At 36.9% G+C, this 27,888-nt stretch overlaps 4 protein-coding genes and 1 long non-coding RNA gene across 6 annotated transcripts; 3 read left to right on the top strand and 2 right to left on the bottom strand.

Annotated features, from left to right (window-relative positions):
• The first annotated feature begins 2,408 nt into the window (after positions 1–2,408).
• Positions 2,409–7,439, top strand: LOC147870107 (peptide methionine sulfoxide reductase B5-like). The gene is made up of 3 exons (XM_087337081.1): positions 2,409–2,709; positions 4,038–4,194; positions 7,111–7,439. Exons 1-3 carry the CDS (start codon positions 2,468–2,470, stop codon positions 7,261–7,263), a joined length of 552 nt encoding a protein of 183 aa, XP_087193207.1. The 5' UTR covers positions 2,409–2,467; the 3' UTR covers positions 7,264–7,439.
• Positions 7,440–9,053: 1,614 nt separating this feature from the next.
• Positions 9,054–12,696, bottom strand: UNG (uracil dna glycosylase). The gene is made up of 7 exons (XM_087337109.1): positions 12,172–12,696; positions 10,389–10,609; positions 10,147–10,305; positions 10,018–10,048; positions 9,770–9,905; positions 9,480–9,563; positions 9,054–9,369 (listed from the first exon to the last, which is right to left on the bottom strand). The coding sequence occupies exons 1-7, from the start codon at positions 12,500–12,502 to the stop codon at positions 9,303–9,305; spliced, it is 1,029 nt and encodes a 342-aa protein (XP_087193235.1). The 5' UTR covers positions 12,503–12,696; the 3' UTR covers positions 9,054–9,302.
• LOC147870109 (uncharacterized) lies at positions 9,469–10,320 on the top strand. Its single transcript, XR_015531724.1, has 2 exons — positions 9,469–9,590; positions 10,136–10,320. It is a non-coding gene; the product is annotated as an uncharacterized LOC147870109 (long non-coding RNA).
• Positions 12,697–15,765: 3,069 nt separating the features above from the next.
• On the top strand, positions 15,766–22,247 carry LOC147870110 (protein cornichon homolog 2-like). Of its 2 annotated transcripts, XM_087337097.1 has the most exons (5): positions 15,766–16,038; positions 19,420–19,601; positions 20,177–20,299; positions 21,682–21,763; positions 21,928–22,247. In XM_087337097.1, the coding sequence occupies exons 1-4, from the start codon at positions 15,964–15,966 to the stop codon at positions 21,749–21,751; spliced, it is 450 nt and encodes a 149-aa protein (XP_087193223.1). In that variant the 5' UTR covers positions 15,766–15,963; the 3' UTR covers positions 21,752–21,763; positions 21,928–22,247. The 2 variants fall into 2 exon arrangements, with proteins under 2 accessions (XP_087193223.1, XP_087193215.1); XM_087337089.1 differs by having other exon boundaries at positions 15,767–16,038; positions 21,682–22,247.
• A 2,005-nt stretch (positions 22,248–24,252) lies between these two features.
• LOC147870111 (Sas10/Utp3/C1D family) lies at positions 24,253–27,858 on the bottom strand. Its single transcript, XM_087337058.1, has 8 exons — positions 27,716–27,858; positions 26,314–26,401; positions 26,058–26,237; positions 25,815–25,985; positions 25,553–25,726; positions 25,300–25,454; positions 25,085–25,220; positions 24,253–24,510 (listed from the first exon to the last, which is right to left on the bottom strand). The coding sequence occupies exons 1-8, from the start codon at positions 27,772–27,774 to the stop codon at positions 24,421–24,423; spliced, it is 1,053 nt and encodes a 350-aa protein (XP_087193184.1). The 5' UTR covers positions 27,775–27,858; the 3' UTR covers positions 24,253–24,420.
• Between the last annotated feature and the right edge of the window lie 30 nt (positions 27,859–27,888).

The following is a 27,888-nucleotide window of genomic DNA, read 5'->3' on the forward strand; positions in this document are numbered from 1 at the left end:
TGCGACTCTTGCATTGGGATGGAAACAATTTAAGTATTATGTCTAGATGTAATTGTGTGAGAAAGCTACGTTGCCATGTATGTAGGTCATGGGATTCTTTTCCCCGTATGAGTTCCTTGTGGAATTCTTTTTTGGGCCCCTTTTCCTCGCATGAGCCCTCCCATGTTATAAGCTAGTCTTACAGTAACTTGGATGGTTAACATTGACTCAAAATCCTCGTTGTTCTACATTCTCTCGACGAAGACCAACATTAGAGCAAGTGGAATAGAGAATATTCTCTCATGAAATGCATATGACATGTTTAGTTTGGTACATATTTTCAAGAATAACTAGTAGTGGGCCTTTAATAATCATGACCCACTAATCATGTATTCACACACTATCCATGTTGACTTTATTTTTCAAAACCCTCCCTTAAGCTCAACTAAGTCAAATATTATATCATAACTTGCTCTTTCATGTCAAATCAAAACTTTGGAGAAGGACTAGCAAGCATGCGATCACACTCTATGCAAGCTAAACTTGTTTCTCAACACCCTCCCTTTAAGCCGAACAGTTTTTGAAATAGAACTTGCTCCTTTGTCTTTTAAGTTAGATTGTGATTTGCTCAATAGATCATGTCCAACATGAGTTTTTGGGTTAATCCTTAATCTTTTGTTGAAGGCATATACACAATACCAACTAGTCTTGGCGCACACGTCCATGCTACTCATGTTGTCATATAATCCCTACTACATTTGGGTGCACCAAGTAACATGTGCTCATCCTAGCGTGTGAGAACTAGTTGGGCAAGGATGGCATGTGCGTAAATGTGTGCACTCATGCGTGCATGAATGTCAGAAGATTTATTCTAATGTGAGCATAAAATAAGGAAATAGTTAAGATGATAAGAGACAGAGAGATAAAGAAGGGTGTTGATCCACCCACCCTCAAGCGAAGGGATCAAGATTCAAGACATTCATGAACCTTGAATAACTTTGAGTCGTACTTAATACTAGTGCACGTGAGTCACCACAAAGATCGCAATCTCGATGTTGTTGAATAATGTCCCCAATGAGGATAGTTAAGCTTCATCTTTATAGCCAAAACTAAAGGCCCTTAAGCAAGTTCAAACTTGGCCCTTAAGGGTTGTCTCAATCCATAGGATTAAAAGTAATCCTCCCTTCTTCATACTTTTGATTTATCCTCACACTCTTATTGTATTGTACAAAAAACTATGATAGAAAACTACAATGGGATAAGTAATGGATCATGGCTTGATATTCCTTTTTGTGCTCAACTAGTGTTTTGAAACAAAGGCAAACGCTCTCATGGACTAAACTCCACGACTCAACAATGACTAAAAAGTGTAGTTTATTTGCACTTGCATTTGATGAAGGTATGGATGTGGAAGTTAGTTTGTTACTTGGGCCTTCACACTCAAGCAAGCAAGAAGGGTTGCAAGGCAAACACATACATGTCGCGTGAGAAACCATTTAATGGCCTACATATGCTAGGGACATCACAAAAGGCCATGAGCGTCCACAACTTAAACAAAGGTGAATCCAATCCGGCAAGTGGTGCAAGGCTTTTGTAGCCATGCACCGACCAATAAATATATTGTTGGAAAGGCCCAACAAGGCGATCGAGTCGAATTCGGACAAATGTCAAGAGATATCAAGCACATGCATCAAGAGTTTCAACCATCATTCCACCCACTCCCACCTACCTTACCAAGGTTCATCATTCACCACGCTCGAAAATGAAGGCGAAGAAACATCCATGAAGTTACAACATTTCCAACATGTTTTGTCACGACTCACAATCCATGTTGTCCTTGGACAAGGTGGTTCTTAGGCCCACGCTGAAGTTGCCTCCTCAAGTCGGAGGCTCAATGGTTTTGGGTCTTATAAATGGGATTAGAATTTACCCCCAAAGAGACATGGAGAGAGAGAGAGTGTGTGTGTGTGTGTGAATGAAGAAATTGGATTTCGAACCCAAGACATAACGTTAGTAGTCTAACAAACTCATAGTACGTAAAATTCGTGTTCGTCTAGCATAACATTCGTTTTCCTACGTTGGAAAAAGAATGCGAATGTTATTCAAACATCCTTGTTTTTTTTTTGTTTTTCCCCCTTTTTTTAATGAATTTTTTATTTGTTAGGCTTATTACCTCATAATAAATAGTTAATCCAAAAGTATGGTATTTATCATTCGTTGAAACATTCTCGAATGCACGTATGGTAGATACTATGCTTACCACTTCTACAATTAGCTATGAAAAAGGGCAAAATAGTCAGAGAGAAAAAAGAGACAGAAAGAGAGAGAGAGAGGAGAGAAAATGTATGGCTATGGTCTTGGAGATATCCACGTGTATGAAAAAGAAAAAGCACCTGTCGTTCTTTTCCCTTCATTCCTTCCTTCCTCTTTTCTGCGTATCGCCATCTCTCTCTCTCTCTCTCTCTCTCTCTCTCTCTCGCAGATCGCCATGGCCGCTCTCTCCTTCTCCTTAGCATCTCTCGCATCGTCAACCAAATCTCTCACATCGTCATCTTCATCTGCAACAACGAAAGGGAGAGCTTCTTTCTTCTTTGCCAGACGAGCGATGGTTTCCCGAGCCTCGGCTTCTTCTTCTACTGGTCCTTCTGCTAAGGCTCAGAGGTCTGAGCAGGAATGGCGTGCGATTCTTTCTCCTGAACAGTTCCGTATCCTTCGACAGAAAGGCACCGAGTAACCTCTCTGTCTCTCTCTCTCTCTCTCGCTGTCGCCATCTCTTTTTCCATTGCTTTGATACTGCTGTTGCGTGAGTTTTTCATTGGTGTAGTTCCGTGTAATATTTTCCATTGTTCTAAGAAGAAATTCTTTATAAGGTTTTCCACTAATGCAACGGCACTTCTTTTACGTGAGTTTGTTGGTGTAGGGAAACTTATTTTTCGCAATGGAAAATATTTTCCATTGTTCTAAGAAGAAATTCTTTATAAGGTTTTCCACTAATGCAACGGCACTTCTTTTACGTGAGTTTGTTGGTGTAGGGAAACTTATTTTTCGCAAAATTTTCCATTGATGCAACAAGAAGATTTTTTTATGATGTCGCCTATGATGGTCCTTTCATCTAAGCTTTTTATTAGGATTTCTAGAAGAAGATATTTTTATAAAGTTTCTGTTTATGTAATAAGACTCTTTTGTAAGATTTCCATACATTTGATGTCGTGAGTTCTCTGTCTATGTCTGGCGACTTTTTATGAGGTCTTCCTTCTGATTTAGTAGAACTTTTGTGTGATGAGTTTCTTATTGTTGTACGAGGACTTCCAAGTGAGGTTTTCCATTTGATCTAAGAATAACTCGGTATCAGGGTTTCCATTGTGATAAGATGGCTTTTGTGTCAGTTAATGCATTCAGATGTATGAGGTCTTCCATTTGATGTAGTAGGACTTTTGTGTGATGAGTTCTCCATTGATGTACAAGAACCTTTGAGCGAGGTTTTTCATTTGATCTGTGTGAGTTAATGGGGTAAGAACACTTTTGTATTAGTTAATGCATTCAGATGTAAGAAGGGCTTTTATTCAACGTTTCCTTTGATATCAGTGCACTCTGTGTGAACATTCCATTTATGTAAGAAGCATTTTGTTTATTTTCATTACATGAAGGCCCTGGTTTGAGTTTCTAGTGCTAGTCTCCATTGTTATACATAGATGGAAGATGGATTCTGAGAAAGTTTTCCATTAATGTAAAAAGAAGTTCTTTGTGAGTTTTCCATTGTTGTAGAAAATGATTTTATGTGAGTTGCCCATTTGATTCAAGAAGCCTTTTGCAGTGAGGTTTATATTCATAAGGATTCTATACGATGATTTATGTAATGAAACATGATCTTGTGGTATCAACTTCTAGGAATGGTTATCGATTTTAAGTTCAATGATTCTTCTTTGTGTATTGTTTATATAACACTCTTTTAATGTTTTTGTTTATCTTTGGATTGCTTCCTCATGGATCATCCATGGTTTAAAACCAATCTTGGAGACAGGTCTGACGTTGTTTTCTCTTTTCCACTTCTTGACTAGGTTTCCTGGAACTGGGAAGTATAACAAAGTCTACGATGAAGGTATCTATGAATGTGCTGGTTGTGGAACCCCGTTGTACAAATCAATAACCAAGTTTGACTCAGGGTGTGGCTGGCCAGCATTTTATGAGGGGCTTCCGGGTGCTATCAATGAAACTGTATGAAATATGTATTTCCCAATTTTATTTGATTATGTCAATGTATTTTCCTTTCCATTTATTTAGTCTTGAATGGTTAGATTTAATTTCAGTAATTTAGAAACTAGTGAGGATGCAATCTGCTATATGAAGTTTATATATCACATCAAATTGGCATTCATGGTTATGTAAATGCATTTTTCGTTTTTACATATGCAGCATTGGATTTTTGGGTAGGATTTTTATAACATAAAAAGTCCTTATAGTAAGCTATAGCAAGCCCGTATTTCATATCAAGTTGCCATTTCTACTTATGCAATCATAGATGATCAATTTCAATATTGTAGAAACTTGTACAAATGTTAGAGCAGGTTTCATGCTTTCAGTGTCAGTTACAACCAACTTGACAGGACTCTTGGAATGTTATGATTGGCCTTTAGTAATAGTAGGGAAATTTCAGAGACAAGTTGCTGCCTACTAGATGAGTATTGAAATTCCTATATTGGCAGCCAAGTTCTTGTGATTTTTTGTTTTTGCTTTTGTGCTGGGCTTGGGACTTATATGGTAAGTTTAACACTGTATGTTTTTCAAACTTGGGAAAAAATGGTCAGACAGCTACCTGAACCGATAGAATGTCATTTTTGTCGCCAGCTTATTTATGAACTTACATCTATGGGAATTTTCCAGGAGGTCACCAACTAAACGTAGCTTTTGATGCATTAACTAAATTGCCATTATTTCCTGGTGGGCTTCCAAAGCTAAAGTCTATGCACTTGTTAGAAAACACATCGTAGCAAATGATTGACCATTGTATACCAGCCTCACATCCATTCAGAAATTGTTTCAGTTGCTTGTGGAAAGAAAATTATGCAATTGATGAGTTTCTATAACTCTAATCAAATAGGTCTGAATTCATCTGTACCCCATTCAAATTCTGAGTTTGATAAGTGTATTTTTTGTTAGTGAAAATTGGTTGATTTTAGTGTACATGCTATAGGGATAATAATATAATATTTCTGAACATATTTTGAAACTGAATTGAGGTTGTGAGGTTATTCTGACACACTTTTCTGAGCTGAGCTATTATTAGTAGATATCTTAGCTGTATTGACCAATCATTTCTCCAGCCATGTTAACACAAGCTATGTTTACAGATATTTTTGGTATTCTGATGCATGCAACAATTTTTTTGGACTATGGGGGATTGCTAGTATATTTAGTATATTCAAATATTCCACAAGCATAATTATGATTGGCAGTTTTACCGATTGTCAGTATGCCATTCCCAGGAACAGGTTTTCAATAAGCACCGAGAGTTCAAGGCTGTGACATTGGTTATTTGGAACCATTATTCCAAAGGAGCTGGCAGTTTACATGCTTTTTGACTTTCATTAAGGGAAAACTTGCTTATACACGGTCACCTTGGTGTGAATCCCTAGTCCATGAATCCTATTAAGTGTCACGATAGCTAAGAGTCATTACTCTGTACAATAACTGATGAATATCAGGCAGGATGGATCCAGAAATAAACAACTGATATCTCAAGCTTCATTCTAAGTTTAGCCCACAGGATTTTGTTACACTCGTAAACTTCACCAGATACATGACTCTTGACAAATACGTTATTTGTCTCACAGAAACATACTATTTCTATCTGTTTGTGGTAATGAAGCCTTAATAGCATGAACTGAACAGTGAGGAATGTCTCCATTGGTAAAACCTGAAATTTCTCCATGCAGCACTCTTTCTTGCTGCAGTCTAATCCTGTGTTATTGCCTCCCCAATGGCAGGGCTTGGCTTGTGCTTGATCTCCGAAGTAATCGATGCATTGATTATTGCAGAGTTCACAGTTAATGGGCCACTTGTGACACTCTGAGCATATGTATTATCATCACTCCTCAACCACGCCCATTGTGCATAAAATACAATGTAGCATCAGTTCTTTTAGCTCATACAGTTCCCCTCCAATAAATTTCAAGAACCATATAAAATTTTCTGACATCGTCCAATTATTACTATGGTTTTCATCATCAGTTGTATTTCATAATTGGTGTAATTGTTTTTAACTTTTTCAGTTCTTTCTCATGTTACATTAATCATTATGATCTGCTGCACTCTTTCTTTTAGTGATATTTGAAGGAGAGTTTGTCATGATGGCTGTGGCAATGATGTTGATGTTTTGAGTGGGTGATTGGGCTGGTGATATGCTGAAGGGATCCTGATAGCTTGATGGGTGGCAGCTATTCAGCTCTCTTAAGTAGAAGGGTCTGATGGCAAGATGGGAATTGTGGACTGATGCATTGGATTCCAAAGGGCCTGCAGGCTGATTAAGAGGATGCTGCAATTTATTCAGGTTTGGCAGTTAGTGTGTTATAGTTTTTGATGATGTTAGCCATGATGGTGTGGTAGGGTGCTGCCTCTTGATGATGCCTCACTGTCTGTTGATGACCTGAAAATACAGATTGTGTGAAGAAGCAAGATGCAGGTATTGACAGATAAGATAAGCTTGATGACCAAGTCATGTGATTTGATTGTATGCAGGGTTAGGAAGGTTTATTACTAGTTGTTGGATTATTAGAATTTAGTGCTATTAGAAGCTCCAGCCTCCATTGGGAAATATATGGATTAATACTTGTCCACAATACTGGGGAACCAGTACACCATCCTGATGTTTGACAGTGATCTTACGCTTATGTTGCATTATACAATGCTGTTTGAGAAACAGAGAGGGAGTTTTCTCTTTAACTTCCACTGGAGACTGATTGCGATGTATGAGATGGGGCCAAGCCCATGACGAAGATTGGACTTGGGTTCTCTCAATTTTATGACTTTGATGCTATGATGAACCACCTAGCCAACAGTCAGAGAGAGAGAGGGAGAGATGAAATAATATATGAAATATGAAAGGATAAAATGAACAATGACACCTTTTTCCAGGTTGATGCAGATGGATACCGGATAGAAATAACCTGTGCTGCATGTGGAGGGCATTTAGGCCATGTTTTCAAAGGTGAAGGATTTCCAACACCAACAAACGAAAGGCATTGTGTTAATAGCATTTCTTTGAAATTCATCCCTGCTAATGAATAGAATGGACTTTGTGTATCTCCAATGTGAAGGCTTTGGTCTAATCTGGCTGTCATGGGCAATATTAGTTGTAATTTATTGTCATAATCAAAGGCACCACCTGTAAATGAATTCTCTTGGAAACATTAGGTTGAGGTTTGTTCATACAGATTACAATTAATTGATGTTAAATTTCTTGATTTCATTCTTTATGAACATTAGAGACATTTACAAAAATCTGATTTGTCGCACAAATTGACAATGATAAACAGTTTTATATCTATGGCTTGGTAATTCAAGCATCCTTAGTGTCAAGAGGTAAATTCTTTATTTTTGGTTATGCAGCTATGTACAGATGGTATTATAATATGAACAACCTGGCATTAATTTCAAAACTCATGTTAAATGTAATCATGGCGTGTCTTTTTTATTTGCAAAGACAGCATATTCTTTAATTAGAAAGTAATGGGTAAAGCTCACCTTAACACTTGAATACCTTTCATATGCTTATTACGGCATATTTGAGAATCATTAGAGGAGTCTTTTTTATTTGCAATGACAGCATATTCTTTAATTAGAAAGTAATGGGTAAAGCTCACCTTAACACTTATATACCTTTCACATGCTTATTACAGCATACTTGAGAATCCTTAGAGAAGTGTGGTCCATCCAATCCAAAGGTGTTTTGTATTTAAATTGGTGCTCTCGGCAATACATTGATGGACCATATAAGGTCATGGCTCCAGACATACATTTATGAATGTATGATGGACTATATAAGGTCAATTTTCTATGCAATTCGAATTCTGAGTAAAATATCATATATTATTATCTACAAAGATATTTCAGGTAGCTTTGATGTGTATTCGTAAGTACAGCCTTATAAAATGCATCACATTCAGCTTCAAGAGAGGGAATCCATGTTTGGTAGCTTCCATGGCAATTCCAGCCATTATTGATTTGTGACCTTGAAAGCCAATCATGTAAACGCACCCTTCAAAATCAAAGGCTCATGATTGGATAGACTCAGTACAGTGCCTAAATCCAGTCAAATTCAGTCTCTTAGCTGATCAAAACCAAGGCAGACATGATCTACAACTCATTATAGCCTACACTTGCCCAACAATCATCTAATTTTGATGTGCATTGCAACTAGAGTAGACATAGAATTTTCAAACTTCTGGACATGAAATTGAGCGTACATTAAAAGAATAAATACTTGTGCATATGTCAAACCAGAACAAGAAAAGTATTACTAACCATTTGAATTTCTAAAAGGTTTAGTATCATTTCTGTGGGATTTAGACTTACCGGACCAGCTAATTTTAGTATAAATGATCAATCTAAAATTTTAATAATACAACAGGAATATTCCTGGTGCTGATTTGGCATCTCTTGAGCGGACCCCTTTGGTGTTAAATTCTGACGGTTGCATGCACCAAACAATCATTTTAAGTTAAAAGTACAGGTTTTGCAAAATCATGAGAAATTTTTAACACATTTTGTAGTTAGTTCAAACAGCTAAGATGAACCATCAGATAAGGAAAAAAGTGATAGTGGAGACCTGTTTTTTATTGAATCAATCACTGACACAGAGACACAGAGAGAGAGAGAGAGAGAGAGAGAGAGAGAGTGTGTGTGTGTGTGTGTGTGTGTGTGTGTGTGTGTTGAAGCATTTGTCACATGAGGGGAGTCAAATATGAAGTTGGCAGGACCTCCTGTTCACAATTAGGTTTGTTCTGAAGGATCATCACGGGCTCACTTTTTTTGGTTTCTATGGGGATATAATGTCCCGTGTAAAATAGACACGGTGGTATTTCCACTACATGATGAAATTTTGTCTTTACGAGATCGAGAGAGAACTTTATACACGTCTTTGATTGCCAGGCTGTAATGTTACTTCTTGTGCACTACATATACATAAAAAGGAGTTCTGCAGATCAAGCCAAAAATGGCCTTCAAACGTTGCCTTGTTAGGTACAAAAAACAAAAAAATAGCTCACGTATGAATGATCCTTGGCTATCGAGGGCCATTTGCAAAAAAACCTTTTATACAAGCATCTTTAGATCTGCCAGTCAATTGGTAACAAACCTTGCTTCTCCAGAATCTGATTTGTCTTAGAGAAATGCCTGTGGCCCAAAGATAAAAAAACTGAACAATAGCAATGTACCATATTTTGATGCATAAGAGGAATTGAGAGAAAATGGGCAGGGAATGTTTCCAATGGAGCAAGTCTAACCTGCAATTGAAAAAACCCCTATGGGCAGAGAGGCCTGAAGGGTGGGCTGCTTTCAAAATATGGTGTTTGCTTGCATCTATTAGCCTATCAAATCGATGACAAGCATGGAAGGTTAGTAATGCAGCAGAGAAAGTTTAATCAAAATAGTCAAGACAAACTACCAAAACAGAACCAAAAAAGTACATTGTTTTATCTTTAGCACAATGATAGGAAAAATAATGCTAGATCCGGCAAGCTTAAATGCGAAACATAAAAATCCGTAAAGATGAAATGCAAAAACAAAAACTTACTTTGTTTTCTCTTGTGCTGAATTTCCCCACAATAGGAAAATAATGCCAGATCGACCCAGAGCCAGAGCTCTAATAGTAGCATCTGTATACTGTTCCCATCCCTGTTTTGCATGTGAATTGGCTTTATTACCACGAACTGTCATGCCAACAATACAAAAATTTAACAGTATTCACAACACTTCAATTTAGCATAGAGCAATAATCTCATTTGGTTTCTCTCTAACTATGCTTAGATTAGGGTGCATCACCTGTGAGTACAGTGTTAAGCAGCATTACTCCCTGTTTAAAAATCAACCATATATAAAACAAAGGCCAATATAAGCTTTACTTGTTCAGTTCCTAAATCATGTCTTCTTTGTATGACAGTGGTAGTATACCTGATGAGACCACTTCTCGAGGTTTCCATGAGATGGAATCGAGCAGCCCAAATCATCGCGAATCTCCTTAAAGATGTTCAGCAGACTTGAGGGGAACTTGATTCCTTTCTCAACAGAGAAACAAAGCCCCATGGCTTGTCCTGGACCATGATAAGGATCCTATCACAGTCAAGATTGCACTATGAAAGATAAGAAGTAGAATAAAACAAAAGAAAGTTGAATATCAAGTTGATGGTTCTAACCTGACCTAGGATAACCACTTTCACTTTGTCAAAAGGGCAAGAGTTGAAGGCATTAAACACTTTAGCTGGAGGTGGATATATAGGGAAGTCTTTAGAAGCCTCCTGCTGCACAAACTGGTATAAGTTCTGCATGTATGGCTTCTCCAGTTCATTACCCAATACTTCTTTCCAGCTTTTCTCTACAAGCAAGGTCTTTAACTCTGGAAATGGCATGCCTTGCGTTGGAGATACAACCACAGAATTTATAAGTTATAATTTGCATATCAAAAGGAATTAGGTGTACATTAAGATGTGTACATTAATAGCTCCATTAAGTGATATAAGAGGTAATGCATTTTTACATTAAGATGTGTACATTTTTACATTGGAGGATGCAAAAGGAACAAAAACATTGATTGCATGATTGCATTGTGGATTTCTGCAAGGCCTTTGACACTGTATCCAGGGAATTATCCTACAAACAACATATGGGACTCAAAATTCTGTCTGACATGATGTGGGCTACACATGCACTACAGGAACAAGTGTTGGAAGGAGTTAGGTATAGAAGGAGGCTTTGAGAGGTAGTCACAAGCTCCATTGGTGTCTTCAGACTCAACATCAATGATATAGTGGACTACATCATATATGGAGGAGGCACGGAAATCAACATATTAGGTACATCTATTCACATTCTTCTTTTTCTAACAATACAAGCTGTGTCTCTGAATCTCATGCAGGTCTACACTATCACCTCAACACGCTAGATGGTTTTTGCCACAAATAAGAGCTCATAGTAAACCTAGGAATAAAAAGACCATGATTTCTACATGTTCATGCTGACTCGCCAACAATCTCCCTTCACAATATTAGGACAGCAAGTTGAAGTACTGGATTACTATGTAGAGCGACATTTGCAAGCTATGACCGAAGCCACCGAAGATCAACTCACTCGAGGATATGCTACTTTAGCCACGATAGAACGACAGTGGCACCCAGAACACTTCTAAGAGCCCCATAGCAAAGTACGGTTATTCAGCATCATGGTCAGTACTATCGTCATGTATGACACCAATATCATGAAGTTTGAATATCTCACATTTGAGAGGCCTATTATCCGAGTCGCTCCTTCTGTTTAGCATGCACACGCTATGTAACTTCTTAAGACTTAAATATGTTTTATCGTGTCTTAAAAATCAGGAGGTATTTGAGCCCATATGTTATAATAAGACAATTTTCGAATAGCAAAAGTGCAAGTTACATGAAATTGAGGGTTTTTGCCATGTAAGTGTGTTAGTTGCCACGTTCACTCAAATGTTGCTCAAAGTTTCCAGACACCAAGTGCACATATTTACAAAGGAACAAAATCCGACAGAAATACATAGAATTTCGCCTACATTTCAATGAATATGTGGTATTTTATCAGTCACTTGCTATTCTTTTAATGCATGATAAGAGAACTCTGGTCGACTACTAAAGAAACGTCCACCACACTGATAGATGTGAATCTTAAATGGACCAGTTAAGCTATCTTGTTACTAAGAAGTGAAACCTCCTATGCTCGCATTATTGATTCCAGATTCTTAGGATATAACAGACCGGATGTTTCTTTGATGAATTAATAATGATAAGAAAAAAACACAAATCTAATTTGAATAAGAAGAAAATATGTCAATGAGAGATAGAGACCATGCACTAACATTTCAGTTGATGGATTAATGATAGCAATAGAGAGCAAAGAATTGATTTTGAACAACAATTAAATAGATGGGGAGAGAAAAACAGAGACTTGAGCACCACAAACCTCTCGATTCAGAAACCTTGTTTTCACAGAGCTTCATGTTTCGAATGGCGTGAGCAGAAGCTTTACTAAGCTCCATCCTCACCTTCTGATCCTTACTAACCATAGTTTCTGTTCGATTCGACTCAGATGTCGTATCCTCGTGTGCTTGATCGGAGACATGGAGAAGATCGCCGTCTTTTTTTCCTTCTTCTTCGGAGATGAAGATGGAAGGGTCGGAAGAGGGAGAAGGGGAGGGAGGAAGTAGGTCACCATCGCTTGGCTGTGTTTTGAGCCGCTTATGTGTCTGGAAAAGCTGCGAGATTGTCGTGTTCACCTTCACCTTGGAAGCCATGGGAGGAGGAAGAAGGAAGAAGTGGTTCAGAGATGTGCGGAAGAAGAAATCGATCGAAGAAGACGAAGAGGGTCTACAGCTGGTGCAGAAGAAGAATGAAATGAATCGACGCAGGTGAGAGGGACAAACTGTGCGGGAGATTTTTCCCGCCCTTTTTCGTCTTCGTCTTGGAGGAGAATGATTTCTGATGCATTTTCTCTGAAACATAAGAATGAATGAATAGAATAGAATGTATGTGTGCATTTGACCCCAAACACACAACACAAGGCACAAATTTTGTGTTTGGGTTCGGTTTGGCCCAAACCCGGCTCCGTTCCGCTTGAACCTTGCGATACCGAGTTCAAACCGGTTTGTGAAGCTCGAGCCTGAACCGAGATGAACGAAACCGACAAACCGTTTAAAAACAGTTTAATGGCTCGGTTGAGGCTTGAACCGAACCGTTTCCCCTTGCCATACCGAGCTCAAACCGGTTTGTGAAGCTCAAGCCAGAACCGAGATGAACGGAACCGACAAACCGTTTACAAACAGTTTAATGGCTCGGTTGAGGCTTTGAACCGAACCGTTGCCAACTCCTAGGGGCCTCTTCACTGGGTGTTCCTCTTACCGTGTGTGTCTCACGTCCTTCTTGTCACACTTACTTCTTCCTCGTGCCCAACCTCCACACCACCATCACATCTTGATTTGCATGCTCACGTTCTGAGTGTGAGTGAATATGCTCATGCCGACAACATTCACGCGCGCTCTTGCGCTTTGAGTAGGGAACCTGAACCCGTTTTAGGGTGAAGTGATGCCCTCATTTACAATATTGAAATAACATTTGGGGGCTAGTTGTAAGAGTGGACATGCTTGTTTGTTAATTTGTTTTATTGTAATCAACTCATCGTAGTTGTAAGTTGTTTTAATACTAACACAACTTCCATGCATCTTTATGACATCATATACTTGTCCAAGTTTTACCACATACCCATTGATTGACTCATTCTAGATAGTCGTGATATTCGAGAATAGAAAATGGCCCCAAGAATATTCATTCATTTTGGACAATAAATTTACATAATAAAAAATAATCAATTCATTAAAAAAGGAAAAATCACTCGTTAATAATAAAAGTTTTAATTAAAGAGCTTATGAACCATGATATTCTAATTCCTAACTTCTAAGTAACTCTTCTAAATTTAATTTTAAGAGTCTATGCGCTATCATATTCATCATCCATATCTTCGAGCTCATCAATAATGTCCTTATGAGCTTCATTTTCATCGATAGCTTGGTTTTGCATTCTAAATAGCCTCTCATCATCTTCTTATTTGTTGATCCTATCTCATGTTACTTCAATTAGGCATAATCCCCTTTCCCTTATTCTCCAAATGAGAATGATTTGCTATATTATTAGTTAGCATAAGCAAGTCAAATTAAATTTCTTGCATAGTAATATAATGGGAATGCATCAAACACCATGAGTCTTGATATGGACTGTGAAATTGTGGCCACATCTTAGGTGCCTGCATTAGTCTTCAATTCACATAGGTATCCTCAAATTACAACAAAAGCTTGCATTTGCATGTGGACTTTGGGGTATTTCCTTCACCCTACACTAGCCACTTCACAACTCAAAAACTTTCACTCTTGAATAACAATCTAACCCTCACCATAAATGAATTTTCTTGTACAAATGAGCATTCTAGTAGATGCCCAAGAGTTTTACGATATATCTACGAATGAATCCTAACCTTTCATATCCATGTTCATTAATCCTTACTCTAATGACATGAAGAAATCATGGAAGATTGGACAACGTTGAGATGAGAAGAGAGACTTACCGAGTAACCCTAATTTAAAGGGAGCAAGATGTAGAGAGAGACAAGCATGTAGGCGTCATGTAAGAGGAGGCAAGGACATAGCCAAACCCTAACTTGAATCAGGGAACACGAAGTTTGTTGATGTTTGTTGTTTCAACTATTCAATGTTCCTTGCAAGCCATTCTCTATTCGCTACTCATCAAATACATTTTTGGAAAAACGTTTGCATTTGTGGGGGAGCCCCCATGAATGCGAATATGTCAATCTATGCATATACCATTGTGGAATGCAAGGGTTGAATGCAATGCATTGTAGTCTCCAATGGACAACCTTACCAACTGAATTATGATCTCTACATTGGTCGAAAGTTTTTATATATTCATCAAATGATGTTTCTAGCTTGTATTTTCAATTTGCCCATTGGTAACATTTGGTGCGTTTACAACGTGTTTGTAAAACCATAAGATAACTCATTGTCAAACTGAGAGATGGTTGAAAAACAAGCACAATAGATACACCCAAGAGAAAGGTAGAGTCCTTCTAGACTTAACAATAACGAGAGACACACTTAAAAAGAAAGGCATGTGTGTTTGTTTGAAGATGGGCGTATATAAAAATAAGTTGGATTTAGAGCAAAGAAAATTTACTAACAATGAACAATTAGCAATAGATCTCCAAAATCAATCTCTTATTGTCAGTTGAAGAGAGATTCAAATGTGCAAGATGTTTAAGGCTTGCAAGTGATCTCATTCTCTTCTATTAATGTTTTCAACAACTTTTATATAGAAGATGGCGTAGTACCATTGGATGACATGCATTTGAGAGGTCACAATCCCACCATTATTCACCTTTCATTGCATGTTCAAAACACAAGAGTTATATGTGATACTTTGGTATTGGCCATCTATTTTGTTCCCTTATTACATCTTCAATACAAGTGCATGTATTACAAGTGTTTCAATGTTCTCAGCCATAGCCTTTGTTTTGCTCAGAGCTTAAACCACCATTTATTTTTCCTTTATATGCAATAGGAAGTATTGTATTTTCCTTGTCTTCACTACCTTTCTATATTGGGGCCATGCCACAACCCATTCAATTTGCAAAGTTCTATTGTTCTTATATGGTTTGAGATACATCTTACATTTCTCGTGATCAAACCAACAAACAATGACTTTTTTATGTCCGCCAATACACATTTGAGAGTATCAATATACTACCTCAAGCAAGGGCAACATCTTTCAAATGGTTTTCAATTTCCCGTAACATCATCACCTAAAGAGAGATATTGAGAAATGGTTCTCGAGCTACGTTTGCATATGTCCATCCTATAGAGCTTTATTGTAATAAGAATGAGAAGAGGCCAGCTTTATAATTTTCACGTAATTTGGGGACCTTTTTTCTGTAAGAAGGCCTTCCCTTTCATGAAAACCTTCTCAACGCCAAACCAAAATAACGTTAAAAATAGTTCATTCCTCCCTTCGATTCCTTTTGTTCTTCCTGATCGTGTACACACACGCACGCTTTTATACATAATTTCTGTCTCTCCGTGTTTTCTGCCCCGATCTGGAAGAAAACTCCTAGAAGCCATGGAAGCTCTGCAAACCCTAGAATTGTGAATGAACTTGTGAAAGCGAAAGCACCAAGGCAACCGAAAAGCCAGCTATGGATTGGGAGCTTCTTCTGTGGTTTCTTTCCTTCTTTGCTGTTGCTGCGGCTCTAGGAATTCTGATTTACCAGGTCCTTTTTACAAGTGTATATATGTGTTATTTATTTATGTATATATATATATGTGTGTGTGTGTGTGTGTGTGTGTGTGTGTGTCAACGTCTTTCTCTCATTCATTCTACGCAGAAATGAAGATATTTCTCGATCTGTCTGGAGGAAGTTTTTCTCACTATGATACTTCATATTTGATTTCATGCTATTTCTTTGAAATATTTCCGTTTGCCTTCATGTTTTAGCATAAGAATATCAGATTTTGTAGAAGTGCATCAGGAGAGAATTTTAATTCATGGATAACTATTCTTGGCAAGCCAATAAAAGTAAAAATAAACAAAATAAGTGTTTAATAGCGAAAGCCAGGCTTGCATGCAACCTTGCCAACTTGAAAAGTTTCTATAAGAGGCATTTTTTTCCTACCAACATTGTAATGACAACCAAATGAAAGCGAAATTACTTTATCAAATGCATGTGGAGGAGTTTTGGCCTTGCCAGAGGACAGCAGTTCATTGCATGACATCATTGAAAGGCTAAATCAAGCTGAAAATAAAGAGAATTAATCTCTTATAGGGAAATACAAGGAAGGCTAAAAGAAAGGCTAAATGTAGAACATAGAGAGAGGCAGTTTTGCATGCAATCTTGCAATTTGCAGAGGCATTTGGGCCTCATTAGATATTGCATTGAAAGGCTAAATCAAAGTCAAAATAAAGATTTAGCCTTACATAGATAAAATTCCCTATTTGGATCCAGCATAGAAAGTTACAAACTCGCAAAGCATTCCAGAGATATTTCAGTTTAGCTAGAAAGGGAACATGTTATCTGTCCTTTGAATACGTTGGGAGGTACGTCTGTAACAATTTCCTCTCTCTTCTCTGTGAAAGGCTGTTTCTTTATTTAGACTTTTGTTTGCAATGGTACCCAATTAACTAACTTTCTCTAGAAAGGCCAAAATGCCTCTGCAAGGCTATGCAAGGTTTGCAGCTAGCAGCGTTATGTTTCACTGTTAAAGGTTTGTAACATTATGTTTCTCTTCCTCTCCATGTAGCATTGCAATGCTACTTAATCAACATAAATTTCTTTATTTCTTGTTGTTTAGCACGTGGTTGTTTGATGGGGCACTTGACTACAATAAAGGGAGAAACTTTCATGCCATGCCTCTGAAAACAGGGTGGTTTCACTGCTCCGGGTCAATTATTAAAAAAGTGTTTGCATTCTTATTCTTGTAGGTCTCCTCAGTCTGAAAAAAGGAATGACAAAGTGGTAACGCATTGATTCACCCCTAGCCATGAATCATTCTGTATTTTGACACAAAGGTGAGTTCAGTCCTCCAAGGCCTCTGTGGAGATCTTGATTCAACCTTCTCATAGATGGATCAATTGGTTTCATGAAAAATAGAAACAATGCTGAAGATTTAATTTCATTATGCCCCTACCCAATGGATTAAGCTGCTGTACCCATTCACTTGCTGACCCATTATGCATAAGGTATGCCATTAACTAGAACCAACAACATGAAGCTTTGCTCAAGGGTTCATGTATGTGAAATTTAGTGGCTTTACCTCCAAAATCTACTGCGTTTTCTCAGCTTCAAGCATGCATTCCATTGAACATTAGTGGCTTCGCCTCATTTTCGTAGTTTCGCTTTTTTAACTGATAGTTTGGATCAGATTTTGGGTATTCTATTCCATTCCAGGCATATGATGGGGTTTTTTAATCTGTTCCCCATGGTATCTATTTACTATCGGTCATTAAGGAACACTTACTCACAAGGGTGGTCCCCCGTATTCAAGTAATGTGATCCTTATTCAAAACTGGTGTCCAGATTCAGTAATGTAATCAAAATATTCAGGAGAGGTCCATGGGGCCATAACCTTCTTCGGCCAGATCTTCCAATCATTTCAGAATTCATTGAGAAAGGGTTCCCACCCATCCTTACCTGCTACTTACTACTTACATGGACAAGGGAAAGCAACCAATGCTTTTGGACTGCCTTCCGTTTCATTTTCTTAAGCCTCTTTTGCTCTTTGGCACTAATGGAGTCTTAGTTTATTTCCTTTCCTTCGCTATAATGATGTTCAGGTTCGCTTAGTTTCTCAAGTTGGAGGCAGAGCTGCAACACATGACTTGCCTGGCAAGCTTGGATATGGTTTCTCAATCGACAACCATGAGATTTTGGGATGTCAGTAAGCTTATTTTCCACACCTGTCCTATCTCTGAGGACCATCCTAAACCTTTCCAGGTCTTTAGTCATTTCCGATATCCAGTTTGCCTTCTTTATGTGCTTGACTGATCCATTGAGATTGCTCATAAGAATCCAGATCATTTCTTCCAAGTTGTATGTTGTCAAGATGAGCTACATTTACCTTGATACCATTATACTACCCCATGTTGGTTCGCTTCTGGTCTACTGAAATGTGGTAGAAAATGTGTGGCACACCTGCGAACAGGCATAAATTTTTCTATCCACAAGTGGAGTTTGAGGCTCATCAACGATTGTGAAGAGGAGATATGGCAGTCTTTTGAGAATTCCTGATATGTGGAACAATGTGATGTTTGACTGACAATGCAATGAGAGCACGGGCTTGAGGGTCCTTACCATCCCAACTTGTTTTCAATGTTAAGCATGCCAGAAATATTAGTTTGGTCAGCCATTGCAAAAAGTTTACAGCAAAAAATATAGATGAGATATTGCAGTACCTGGTAGTTTTGTTCACCAAGATGTACTAAAGCAATAGAATACTTAAGAATTGTATAAGCAATGGGCTGAAAGAAATAGAGAAGAGTTACTCTACTGTGCTGAAAACTGGTTGCTGCAGTTGTGCAATTAGGGTTTGAGTCTGTTGCAGAGCTTGTTTTGGCTGTATCGCCACCAAAAATCTGATATGGGAGTATAAGTAGTAAAAAATCAGCCTCAAATCTACTTTCTGAAAACGTGAAAATAGAGAAAAATCACCTCTGCTGCGGTTTTCTGCTGGTCAAACTTTTTGTCACTATAAACAGAGGTTCGACATCGTCTTAGGAGGAAAGAGATCAAGAGAAAGATCTCTGTATGCCTATTGGGAAGAATAGGATAGAAAAAGTAACCTAAACCTGCTCTCATACCATTTATAAAAAATGCAGGGATCTTAATAGGATACACATTAAGTGTAACATTTTGGTATGTATGAAGATTTATGTATCCTAGAAAACTATGCTTTCAATTATGCATGTGTTGTCAATAAACCACATTTTTTCTCCTTTTATTACTGATTGTGATAAATTGTATTGCTATTTCTACTTATGTTAGAATTGGTCATTACTACTAGATTTATGATCTTCTGTTACTACTGAAAATTACTATTTTGCATTAAAACTGCTTTGAAAAGTTTAAGGTGCTAAAATAAACGTGTTTTTGTAACAGTTAATGTGCTTATCTGATCTGGAACTAGATTACATCAATCCATTCGATTCTGCATCTTCAATCAACAAGTTTGTCCTTGTTGAGTTCATCATTCAAGGTTCCCTTTGTGCAGTGTATTTGTTAACTGGGCATTGGCTAATGGCATTGATTAATGCCCCAATGGTTTACTACCATGCAAACTTGTATGTGGTACTATTTTTTGTGCACATTATTTTCTTTGGATTTCATCTTAAGTATCCAAAAGTCTGATCTGAAAATTGAAGCATGTGATTAATTTTGTCAACATTCATAGGAAAATTTACCAAAATGAGATTGGTATTTAGGGAAACTAATAGAAAAGGCGGTTGTCACTGTAAACAAATGCGCTTTCCTCACTTGCTAAACGAATAAACAAGAATTTAAAAACTTAGGTTTTATAAGGTTGTTTGGCAAACATGAATTACTTTTGCAATTTCGTAAGAATTCTGGCCTGATTTACTTAAACTGTTAATATAGGAGACAACATTTAGATTTATAATATGTCATGTAGATGAAATATGGCAATAAAAGAGGCTCACTGATGAATTTATGAGCAAATAAGTCTTCAGGAAATGTGTTTATGGCTTGGTATACAGTAATTTACGAAAAAAGAAATCATTCATTGGTTATCATTGTAATTGTCGATAAATTAATTTTAATCAAATAATTCTCTAATCTCTTAATTATTAAAGATACTTGAACTTATTTTAATCTTGTAATACATATATATTTGGAACAGGTACATGAAGAAACAATATCTGGTGGATGTAACAGAGATTTTTAATGTCCTTGGCAAGGAAAAAAAGTACCGCCTTATCAAACTTGGATTCTATGTTTTCCTCTTCTTTATTGTGATTTACAGGTACAGTTCCACTTATCGAACTTGCATCATATGTTTTCCTTGTCTTTATCAATTTTGCTGTATTTCTTGATTTAAGTTTTTTGTTCGATCCTTGAGATAAATACGATCAGAGCTTTTGAGTGCACTAAATATAGTTTTTGAACGTAGTTTTTGAATATGGTTTTCTATACATCTTTATTTGTTTTGAGACACTATACCTTGATATCTCAACAAGGAGTAAATCTCATTTGTCAAATGTAATAGAAAACTGATGTACAATCAGGTGGAATTTTATTCCAGCAGCAGATCTCTCTCCAGTATCATGGCTTGGGAAACATGTGTTCTGGTCAGGAGGATGGAATTTGTTGATGTTAGATATAGGAAATATTATGGATGTTATGAGAAAGACATTGACAACAATTGTATGTGGAGGATCACTTTTCACGCATTATACTATACGTGATGCACAAAACTATCAAACCATTTTCCTGAAACAGTGGATCTGAACTCTTTGATATACGGTAGAGCCCATCCTTTGTCCACCATCTGTACAATTGCTTCCATATGCTCACATTCTCTTTAATGTGAGACAGGGTGTTGACTGCATAATATGCTCTGAACAAGTTCATGAGTCTTTAGTATGACACTTTGATACAATTTTTTGCCTTCAACAACATTTGAGTTTGTGTTTTACACATTGTCAATCCGGTCCATTCTTCTATACACACATTCCTGTCATAGTCACAGTGTGCATTCTCAATTGCAATGTTCAGTAGTAAAATTCGTGAACATTGAGAGTCACTACTCAATTCCACACATACTACATTATCTTGGTGTCATAGGTCATATTTGACTGCAGAGGATGCTATTGATATCTATCCTTCTATTTATCAATTATTGCCCCTGCTGCAAATAATTCATTTATCTTCTTGCTGTTGGCCAAATCAACTTTCTGTTTCTCAGCTTCCATAAAGAGATTTTCCGGGAACTTGGACAAAACTCTGCAGACCCTAGTGTTGTCTATTTTTAATATGGATTCCATTTTGTTAGTGTTACATACATTGCCCCAAAGTCAATGCTATGTGTGAACAATGAAGTTTTGACATAATCTTTTTGCATCTGTTTCATGTAAGATTTGAGGGGTCTCGGATAGTTTTATTTACGTTTAAACATACTTCAAATAAAATTGGAGGAGAATGGTAGTCTATACCTTGATGTTTTCTGCCATATGATGAGGCTTAACAGTTCGGGACTCTGTTTCGGAGTTGTGATTGGAGAAGTCCTGCAAAGTTGGCTCCTGCAAAAATATTTAATTATTAACTGAAAATAACTGATTTGGAGTGCATGACTGTATGTATAATGTTAACTACAAAATATAACTGTTCGGCTATTTGATTTGGCAGGTTAGTTCTGACGGCAGTACTTTCAGTTTTAGATGGTGATGATGATATTGCTCATCATGCACAGGCATAGAGTTTGCTCAAGGTACCTCAAGAGTGATGCTGATATTGCTAGAATTCTAATTGCTGAGAACAAAACCTAAAAGGAAATTGCATGAACTGCAATTGTTTCAACATTATAAGGCTTCAGATTAGAACAATTCATTCATAAAGCGTAACCTGGTTAAATTTTCTCTTCATTTGGTTCAGGTCTATGCATAGGTGCTATTGTTGCCAATTTGAAGCCATATGTTTTTGCCCTTGTTCCCAATACTTGTTTTCTAGATGTAATCACCTTGAATACTGTTCCTGCGATGATGATGCCCAGCTACTGTAATATGATGCTGATTTGGGTCAGAATATATACATTAGGGCCTACACGTGGGAATATTCATGTTCATTCATTTTTGAGTACTAATTCCTGCTGTTGTGTATGATGAAGTTATTTATTTCAATCGTGGTGTAACTTGCTACTTGATTATATGTATATTAAAATTACAGTTCTATTTTTATGTGTAATATTCTGAATATCTCTTTGTCCCTGCAATAATCTGAATATTGATGTGGAAGGCATTGCGTATGGTAATCTAGTTGAAATTCACATTTATGTAATATTCTGAATATATCTCTCCCTGCTCTTCTGAATATTGATGTGGAAGACCTTATGTATGGTAGTCCAGTTGAATTTTGAAAATGAAATTCAAGCAGATTTTCTAGCTGGGAAATGTGTATATGGCATGGTATAAACACATTTGTTAATAGCATGTTATGGATGCCATTTGGTTGTATAAGATCATATATTGAGGAATTGTAATAAACGATGATAATTCTTGAGACTTCTGTTCGTAAACATATATGCGTTAATCTTGTAATAAATAATGATAACTCTTGAGACTTCTGTTCGTAAACATATATGTGTTAGTCTTGAGACTTCTGTTCATAAACATATATGTGTTAATCTTGAGACTTCTGCTCGTAAACATATATGCATCAATGTTGAAACTTTTGTTCGCAAACAAATATGCATCAATCTTGAGGGTTATGTTTGTGCACATATATGTGCCAATGTATTGTGATGATAATGAGAAGAGACATTAAACACTTAAGACTAAAACTTTCTTCATGTTTTGAAAAGAAAGGAGACTTTTTAAATACATGAGTGCTCACACAAAGAGAAGGTTAAAGCATGCTCACTGTCGATGATCACGATCCTCTTAACAAGTGTGCGCCCTTCATGTGACTTTTACATGGTTAATTATAGGTGTTTGCTTCTTGCTGTTCATGGATATCATTCCCTATGTATATACTTAGTTTATACACTCACTCTTTCTTTACATGGAGATCTTCCACTTGTTTCACACTCCTTGTCGGACAACAACACTACGGCTTACCTGTGAGTGATGGTTGCTGTGGGGGAAATCGTCTTGACAATTGGGTGCGCAACCTGTGGAATGATGGTTTCTGTGGAGGAAATCATCTTAACAATTGGGTGTGCAAGGCACAGTACGGCAAATGCTTGGTGATAGCTGAGGTAACTTCTATCTTCTACAATTTTGGCATGAGTGGGGAGTAGGCAAACTTGATAATTGGAACCCAGGTTGATGGTGGAAGAGTTGGCAGCTTTTGAAAGTACCATGGGAATAGTGGTTGTGCCTTTTTTGTTCGGTTGGTAGAGTGGGAGCAGCTGACTTGCATCTTCTAAGATGTCATCCAGCATTGTTGGCATGGTGGCTTCTAGAGGTACAATGGGAACAACAATTGTGGCTTTTTCTTTTTGCAGGTGGAGTGGGAGTTTATCTCAAAATGATGTATGTCCTTGGTTTGGTGACATCTTGGTTCCATTTGGACACAGCCAACAGCAGTAATCCATCATGAGGGAAGGTTGTAGTGCTGGAGAGACCCAACTACTTTGATAGACAATTAGACAATTTTCGAATGACTCTAGGGAAAGAGGGTACAAGAATTGTAATTTAAGGGGTAGTTATTGATTGACATGAATAAATTGTATGTCACATTACATGAACATGAAATAGAAAATTGGATGCATTTTAAATAATAACTGTATATCAATAACGTGGATGCATACATTGATGTTACAGAAGTAGACCAGTCAATTGCAAAAGGCACTAATGAAACCTTATTAAAGTTGGTTAAATGACTAACTAAACTATTTTTTTTTGTAATACCTTATTTGCACATGCAATATACATGTAGCATTACAACTGAATGGAAGCACAAATGCACACCACTGATTTAGTTGGCTGGGTATGAGATAGAGACCCAACCTAATCTAATGCAATCTTGGTTTGCAATAAAATCTAAAACCTTACACCAGATTAGGAAAGCAGTCACTTTGGTCCGCATGAAGACCATATCTGTGTTCAACCCCTATGTTAGTATGATCATTCATTTGAACACCAATGTATTGCTCAGCAAGAACATAGTTTACCGCAACGGTACATTCCCAATATAATAATAGTAAGGCGTAATGGGGTGGGGGGGATATATTCCCATGGGCATCATATTTAAAGCATCCCATTTAAGTTTCCTGACATCTTGCATTATACTGAATCTCAAAAACCTTTCCGAGGAGATGGGAATTCACAACCAATTACATTACCATAATTTAATATACTGTTTCACCCATAGGCACATCTTTAGAATCTTGGCTTTTTCCCGACTCGGAAAGTTCAACTATTTCTGTTATCTTCTGTAGTTTTTTTCCTTATAATTTGTTCGCTTTGATGTCTTAAAGTTTGTTTTCGCCTTCAGCTTCTTAAAATTCGTTGTTTTCTGCAAACAGAGTAGAAAAAACTTTCAATTGCATATGACCAAATTCCATCATCCTTAAAAACATCTAACAAGAGGGACACGTGTGCCATTACACAATCACCTCCACATGTAGAGACATACATATTTTAGCACTCATAAGACATCGTTTCAACTTATCTTCCCAACTTTATGAAAACATACAATAGACCAGGCTATATTATAGAGTTAAAAACTAGATCACCGTAACTGCAAATATAAGCTATACACTACACGAGAATTACATGTATTATTTCCTGATTCTTCAATAAGAATAATTTATATGGATGGTGCAATATATGTGTCTACATATTTATTGAATCGAAAGTAGGATGGACTCTATAGCGTGTTGTACATATAAAGTAGATGAAATACCTTATAAGTATCAACAAATACAAAGTAAATGAAACAAAAAATGTTTATGAACAAAAGTATCAAACGATATCTTTAGGTTACACAATTTAAATAAATGTTCACATCATGATAATCGAAAAATCATAAGCACAAAAACCAGAAAGTAGAAAAGTATGATATAAGATATTTTGATATGGTAATCTACCTTTGGATGCCTTAGTCGTTCGTCAGATTGAGAGAAAGTTTGATCAGTTTGATGTTGTGAGCCTCTTTGTTTTTCTTCCTCCATGTTGATGAGATAAGAAACATCATCATCGAAGTCATCCAACATCCCCATCAATCTATAGTGAACAATTGCATGACTTATTTGAGTACCAAACTTGTACATACAACTAATTCCACATGAAACACCATAAATACCCGTTTCTTGATTTTTTAAGATGTTTGATTTTCTTCTTCTCAATTCTGGATAATGGAACTCTAGCAAAAAGATTCTCTTCCTGTTGCGAACGTTCTTGCAGTCGTGACAATTCTCGTGTCATCTCTTTGCTTTCAGCACCAATAAATTCTCTTATCTGAAAACCGCAAGAAAAAAAGCTTCTAGGTTAATACGCTAGGGACAAACATATAAAATAATAAGCCCATAATACATTTTAAAGTTAGGATTACTCACTTCTTCGGGTCGACCTTCTAATTCATTAGCAAGTTCCTTCATTAAAGAGCTTCTAGAGGCTTTCCGCAAAGCTTCTTTTCGTAGGCGTGTCTCAGACTTGTGATCTTTTGATAATCTCTCTTCATCCATGGCTGCCGGTGCTATCATAGGAGGACGATATATACCATCTTTCTCCTGTCAATTCATCTCCTTTAGAAAAACTTGAATTTGTAAATTAAAACATCCATTCTATAATGCATTGAAAACAATGAGTAACATCTACCTTCTCATTTTGGTCAATCTTCGAAACAAGCATGTCGGGATTTGGTTTGAACAACAGATCAACATCATTGCTGCCAACAATTCCGTTGTTCTTGGATGTATCAAATGGTGTCTTAGCCATTTTCAAAAGCTTTTCGATTTGATATTGAAGTTTCTTGTCAATTGGTCGAATCTGCCCAAGGAAGGATGTAATCAATCAAAATTCTCTAAAGATGTATGCCAATTTATATAACTATAGCTTTACCTTTTCCAAAAACATTCGTATTTCAATCATTTGAGCAATTACAGGGTGGTTTTGAACTGATCTTCCCTTTGATTTGAGAAGGATATAGAATGTGATGCATTGGCAATAAAACATAAGCAGAAAATGTTTTGTTTCAAGGTAAGTAATGCCTTTTTCTGTTGAAAACTCCCCGTTTTTTATCTGTATAAGTGACATTAGAATGCAGACACTGATGCTCAATATAAATTGCTGGTAAGAAAGTAAAGTAACCCCCTACCTTTGTCACAAACATACTAAAATTTTGCCGTATCTCTTCCAGTCCTGATGTTGTTTCTGACAAAAGTTGAATCAATTTAGGTGCATCACTGTCATAACACAAACAATCATGTATGAGTGAGTATATATGATAATGCAAACACAACAACTGCGATGAAGGGTTATCCCAAAGTTGCTGATGATATGGATATCTAGTTATTTGAACCAAGATCATCACAATCACTACATTGATGCAGAACACAAATATTTTGTACCATTGCACTGAGGGAATGACCTTTTTGTTTCAGATTCCTATTGTTACGTTGACAATTTCTTATTCCCTCAAGGGAGCTTCAACACTATGAGAGTTGGATTTGGACCATATTATGTTTTTTAGGTTTTTTCTTTGGTAACTTTCTAGAATTAACAGTAGATGTTAATTGTCTCAAATACTTGTTCATTCAGCTGCCACTTTCATTTCAAAGGCTAGATTTTGGAGCCATTTTAGGGTTGAATTACTCTTCCAGAAAAACCAAGTCATCATGGTTTTTTATAATTGGAGGGTTGGATTTTGATCATAACCTTTTCTTCTTTTTTTATTTCTCTTTAGGGAAAAATGGTGGCCACATTCAGTAAAGCACCGGTTGAATTTTTGAGCTCACAGATATTTAAGAAAGGAAGCAGGATCTGGCAACAATGTATATCCCTTTCTATTAAAGTTCTAATAAAGTTTCAATTAAATTCCTATGGCTTCATGCATGAAAAAAAGAAGAATTTCCACCAATTAGTAAAACAAGAAAAGGAATCAGAAAATACATTTATATATACAATCTGATGGTAATGGGGTGATCAGGAAATAGATACCCAACAGTTCATTCAATACTACAAAAGGAAAGGACCGACAATATGTAGTTTTTTCTTTTTTTTCTTTTTCTCTCTTGTTTGCATATTCACGTAATTGTTTTGATAATTGGTTAATTGTTTTGATAATTGGTTTATTATCCGTATCCTCCTGTAGCATAGAATGAATTGATTCCCTTAAGTTCTTATTATTTTCGCAAATGCCTATGTCAGACCTCCGGGAAGAGAGCAGGCGGATGGATTGACCATATAATTAATGAAGTAGCACGTATAATTGCTCGAAAGGGGGGTTGATAAAGTTGGACATTTTGGGAGAAATAACGAAAACCTAGGGGCATCCGGGGAAATAAAGAAAAACTCAGAGGTGTTTTCGTGTTTTCCCATTTCCTTCCTCTGTCTTACTCATCCTCAAATGTAAACGACTTCTATGCTCTCTTAAGGTTTCTCTCTCTCTCTCTCTCTCTCTCTTTCTCTAAGTATTTAGATTAAAGCTTTGCTTCAACTGCTCATCATCTAAAAAGTACCAGAAAGAGCGAGCACGAGTGAGTGAGTGAGAAAGATACCTGTTAAGAAGAGGAAGTGGAGAAAGGTCGTGATCGTCTGTTAACTTGGAGCTTTCCATAGCCGAGATACAAATCTGAGATAGATCTCCACAAAAAGATGAGTGAGAGAGAGAGAGTATTATATAAAACCTATGAGGTTTTGTGTCTTCAATTTTTTTGGCTTTGGTTATATG

This window comes from Azolla caroliniana, unplaced genomic scaffold, assembly GCF_043228905.1.
Source record: "Azolla caroliniana isolate FFs.n. ecotype wild unplaced genomic scaffold, voAzoCaro1.0.p SCAF_1, whole genome shotgun sequence".
NCBI lineage: Eukaryota > Viridiplantae > Streptophyta > Polypodiopsida > Salviniales > Salviniaceae > Azolla > Azolla caroliniana.

What these genes read in the sequence shown, in the direction of transcription:
- LOC147870107 (XM_087337081.1), top strand. Translation starts at nt 2,468, where the DNA reads ATGGCCGCTCTCTCCTTCTCCTTAGCATCTCTCGCATCGTCAACCAAA. An exon ending in CTTCGACAGAAAGGCACCGA is followed by an intron (nt 2,710 to 4,037) that starts GTAACCTCTCTG and finishes CTTCTTGACTAG; the next exon opens with GTTTCCTGGAACTGGGAAGT. An exon ending in CGGGTGCTATCAATGAAACT is followed by an intron (nt 4,195 to 7,110) that starts GTATGAAATATG and finishes ACCTTTTTCCAG; the next exon opens with GTTGATGCAGATGGATACCG.
- UNG (XM_087337109.1), bottom strand. Translation starts at nt 12,502, where the DNA reads ATGGCTTCCAAGGTGAAGGTGAACACGACAATCTCGCAGCTTTTCCAG. An exon ending in GCTTAACACTGTACTCACAG is followed by an intron (nt 9,906 to 10,017) that starts GTGATGCACCCT and finishes TTGGCATGACAG; the next exon opens with TTCGTGGTAATAAAGCCAAT. An exon ending in TCAGCACAAGAGAAAACAAA is followed by an intron (nt 9,564 to 9,769) that starts GTAAGTTTTTGT and finishes TCGATTTGATAG; the next exon opens with GCTAATAGATGCAAGCAAAC.
- LOC147870110 (XM_087337097.1), top strand. Translation starts at nt 15,964, where the DNA reads ATGGATTGGGAGCTTCTTCTGTGGTTTCTTTCCTTCTTTGCTGTTGCT. An exon ending in TAGGAATTCTGATTTACCAG is followed by an intron (nt 16,039 to 19,419) that starts GTCCTTTTTACA and finishes TTTTTGTAACAG; the next exon opens with TTAATGTGCTTATCTGATCT. An exon ending in GTTTACTACCATGCAAACTT is followed by an intron (nt 19,602 to 20,176) that starts GTATGTGGTACT and finishes TATTTGGAACAG; the next exon opens with GTACATGAAGAAACAATATC.
- LOC147870111 (XM_087337058.1), bottom strand. Translation starts at nt 27,774, where the DNA reads ATGGAAAGCTCCAAGTTAACAGACGATCACGACCTTTCTCCACTTCCT. An exon ending in TACGAATGTTTTTGGAAAAG is followed by an intron (nt 25,986 to 26,057) that starts GTAAAGCTATAG and finishes TTCCTTGGGCAG; the next exon opens with ATTCGACCAATTGACAAGAA. An exon ending in AGATTGACCAAAATGAGAAG is followed by an intron (nt 25,727 to 25,814) that starts GTAGATGTTACT and finishes ATGAATTGACAG; the next exon opens with GAGAAAGATGGTATATATCG.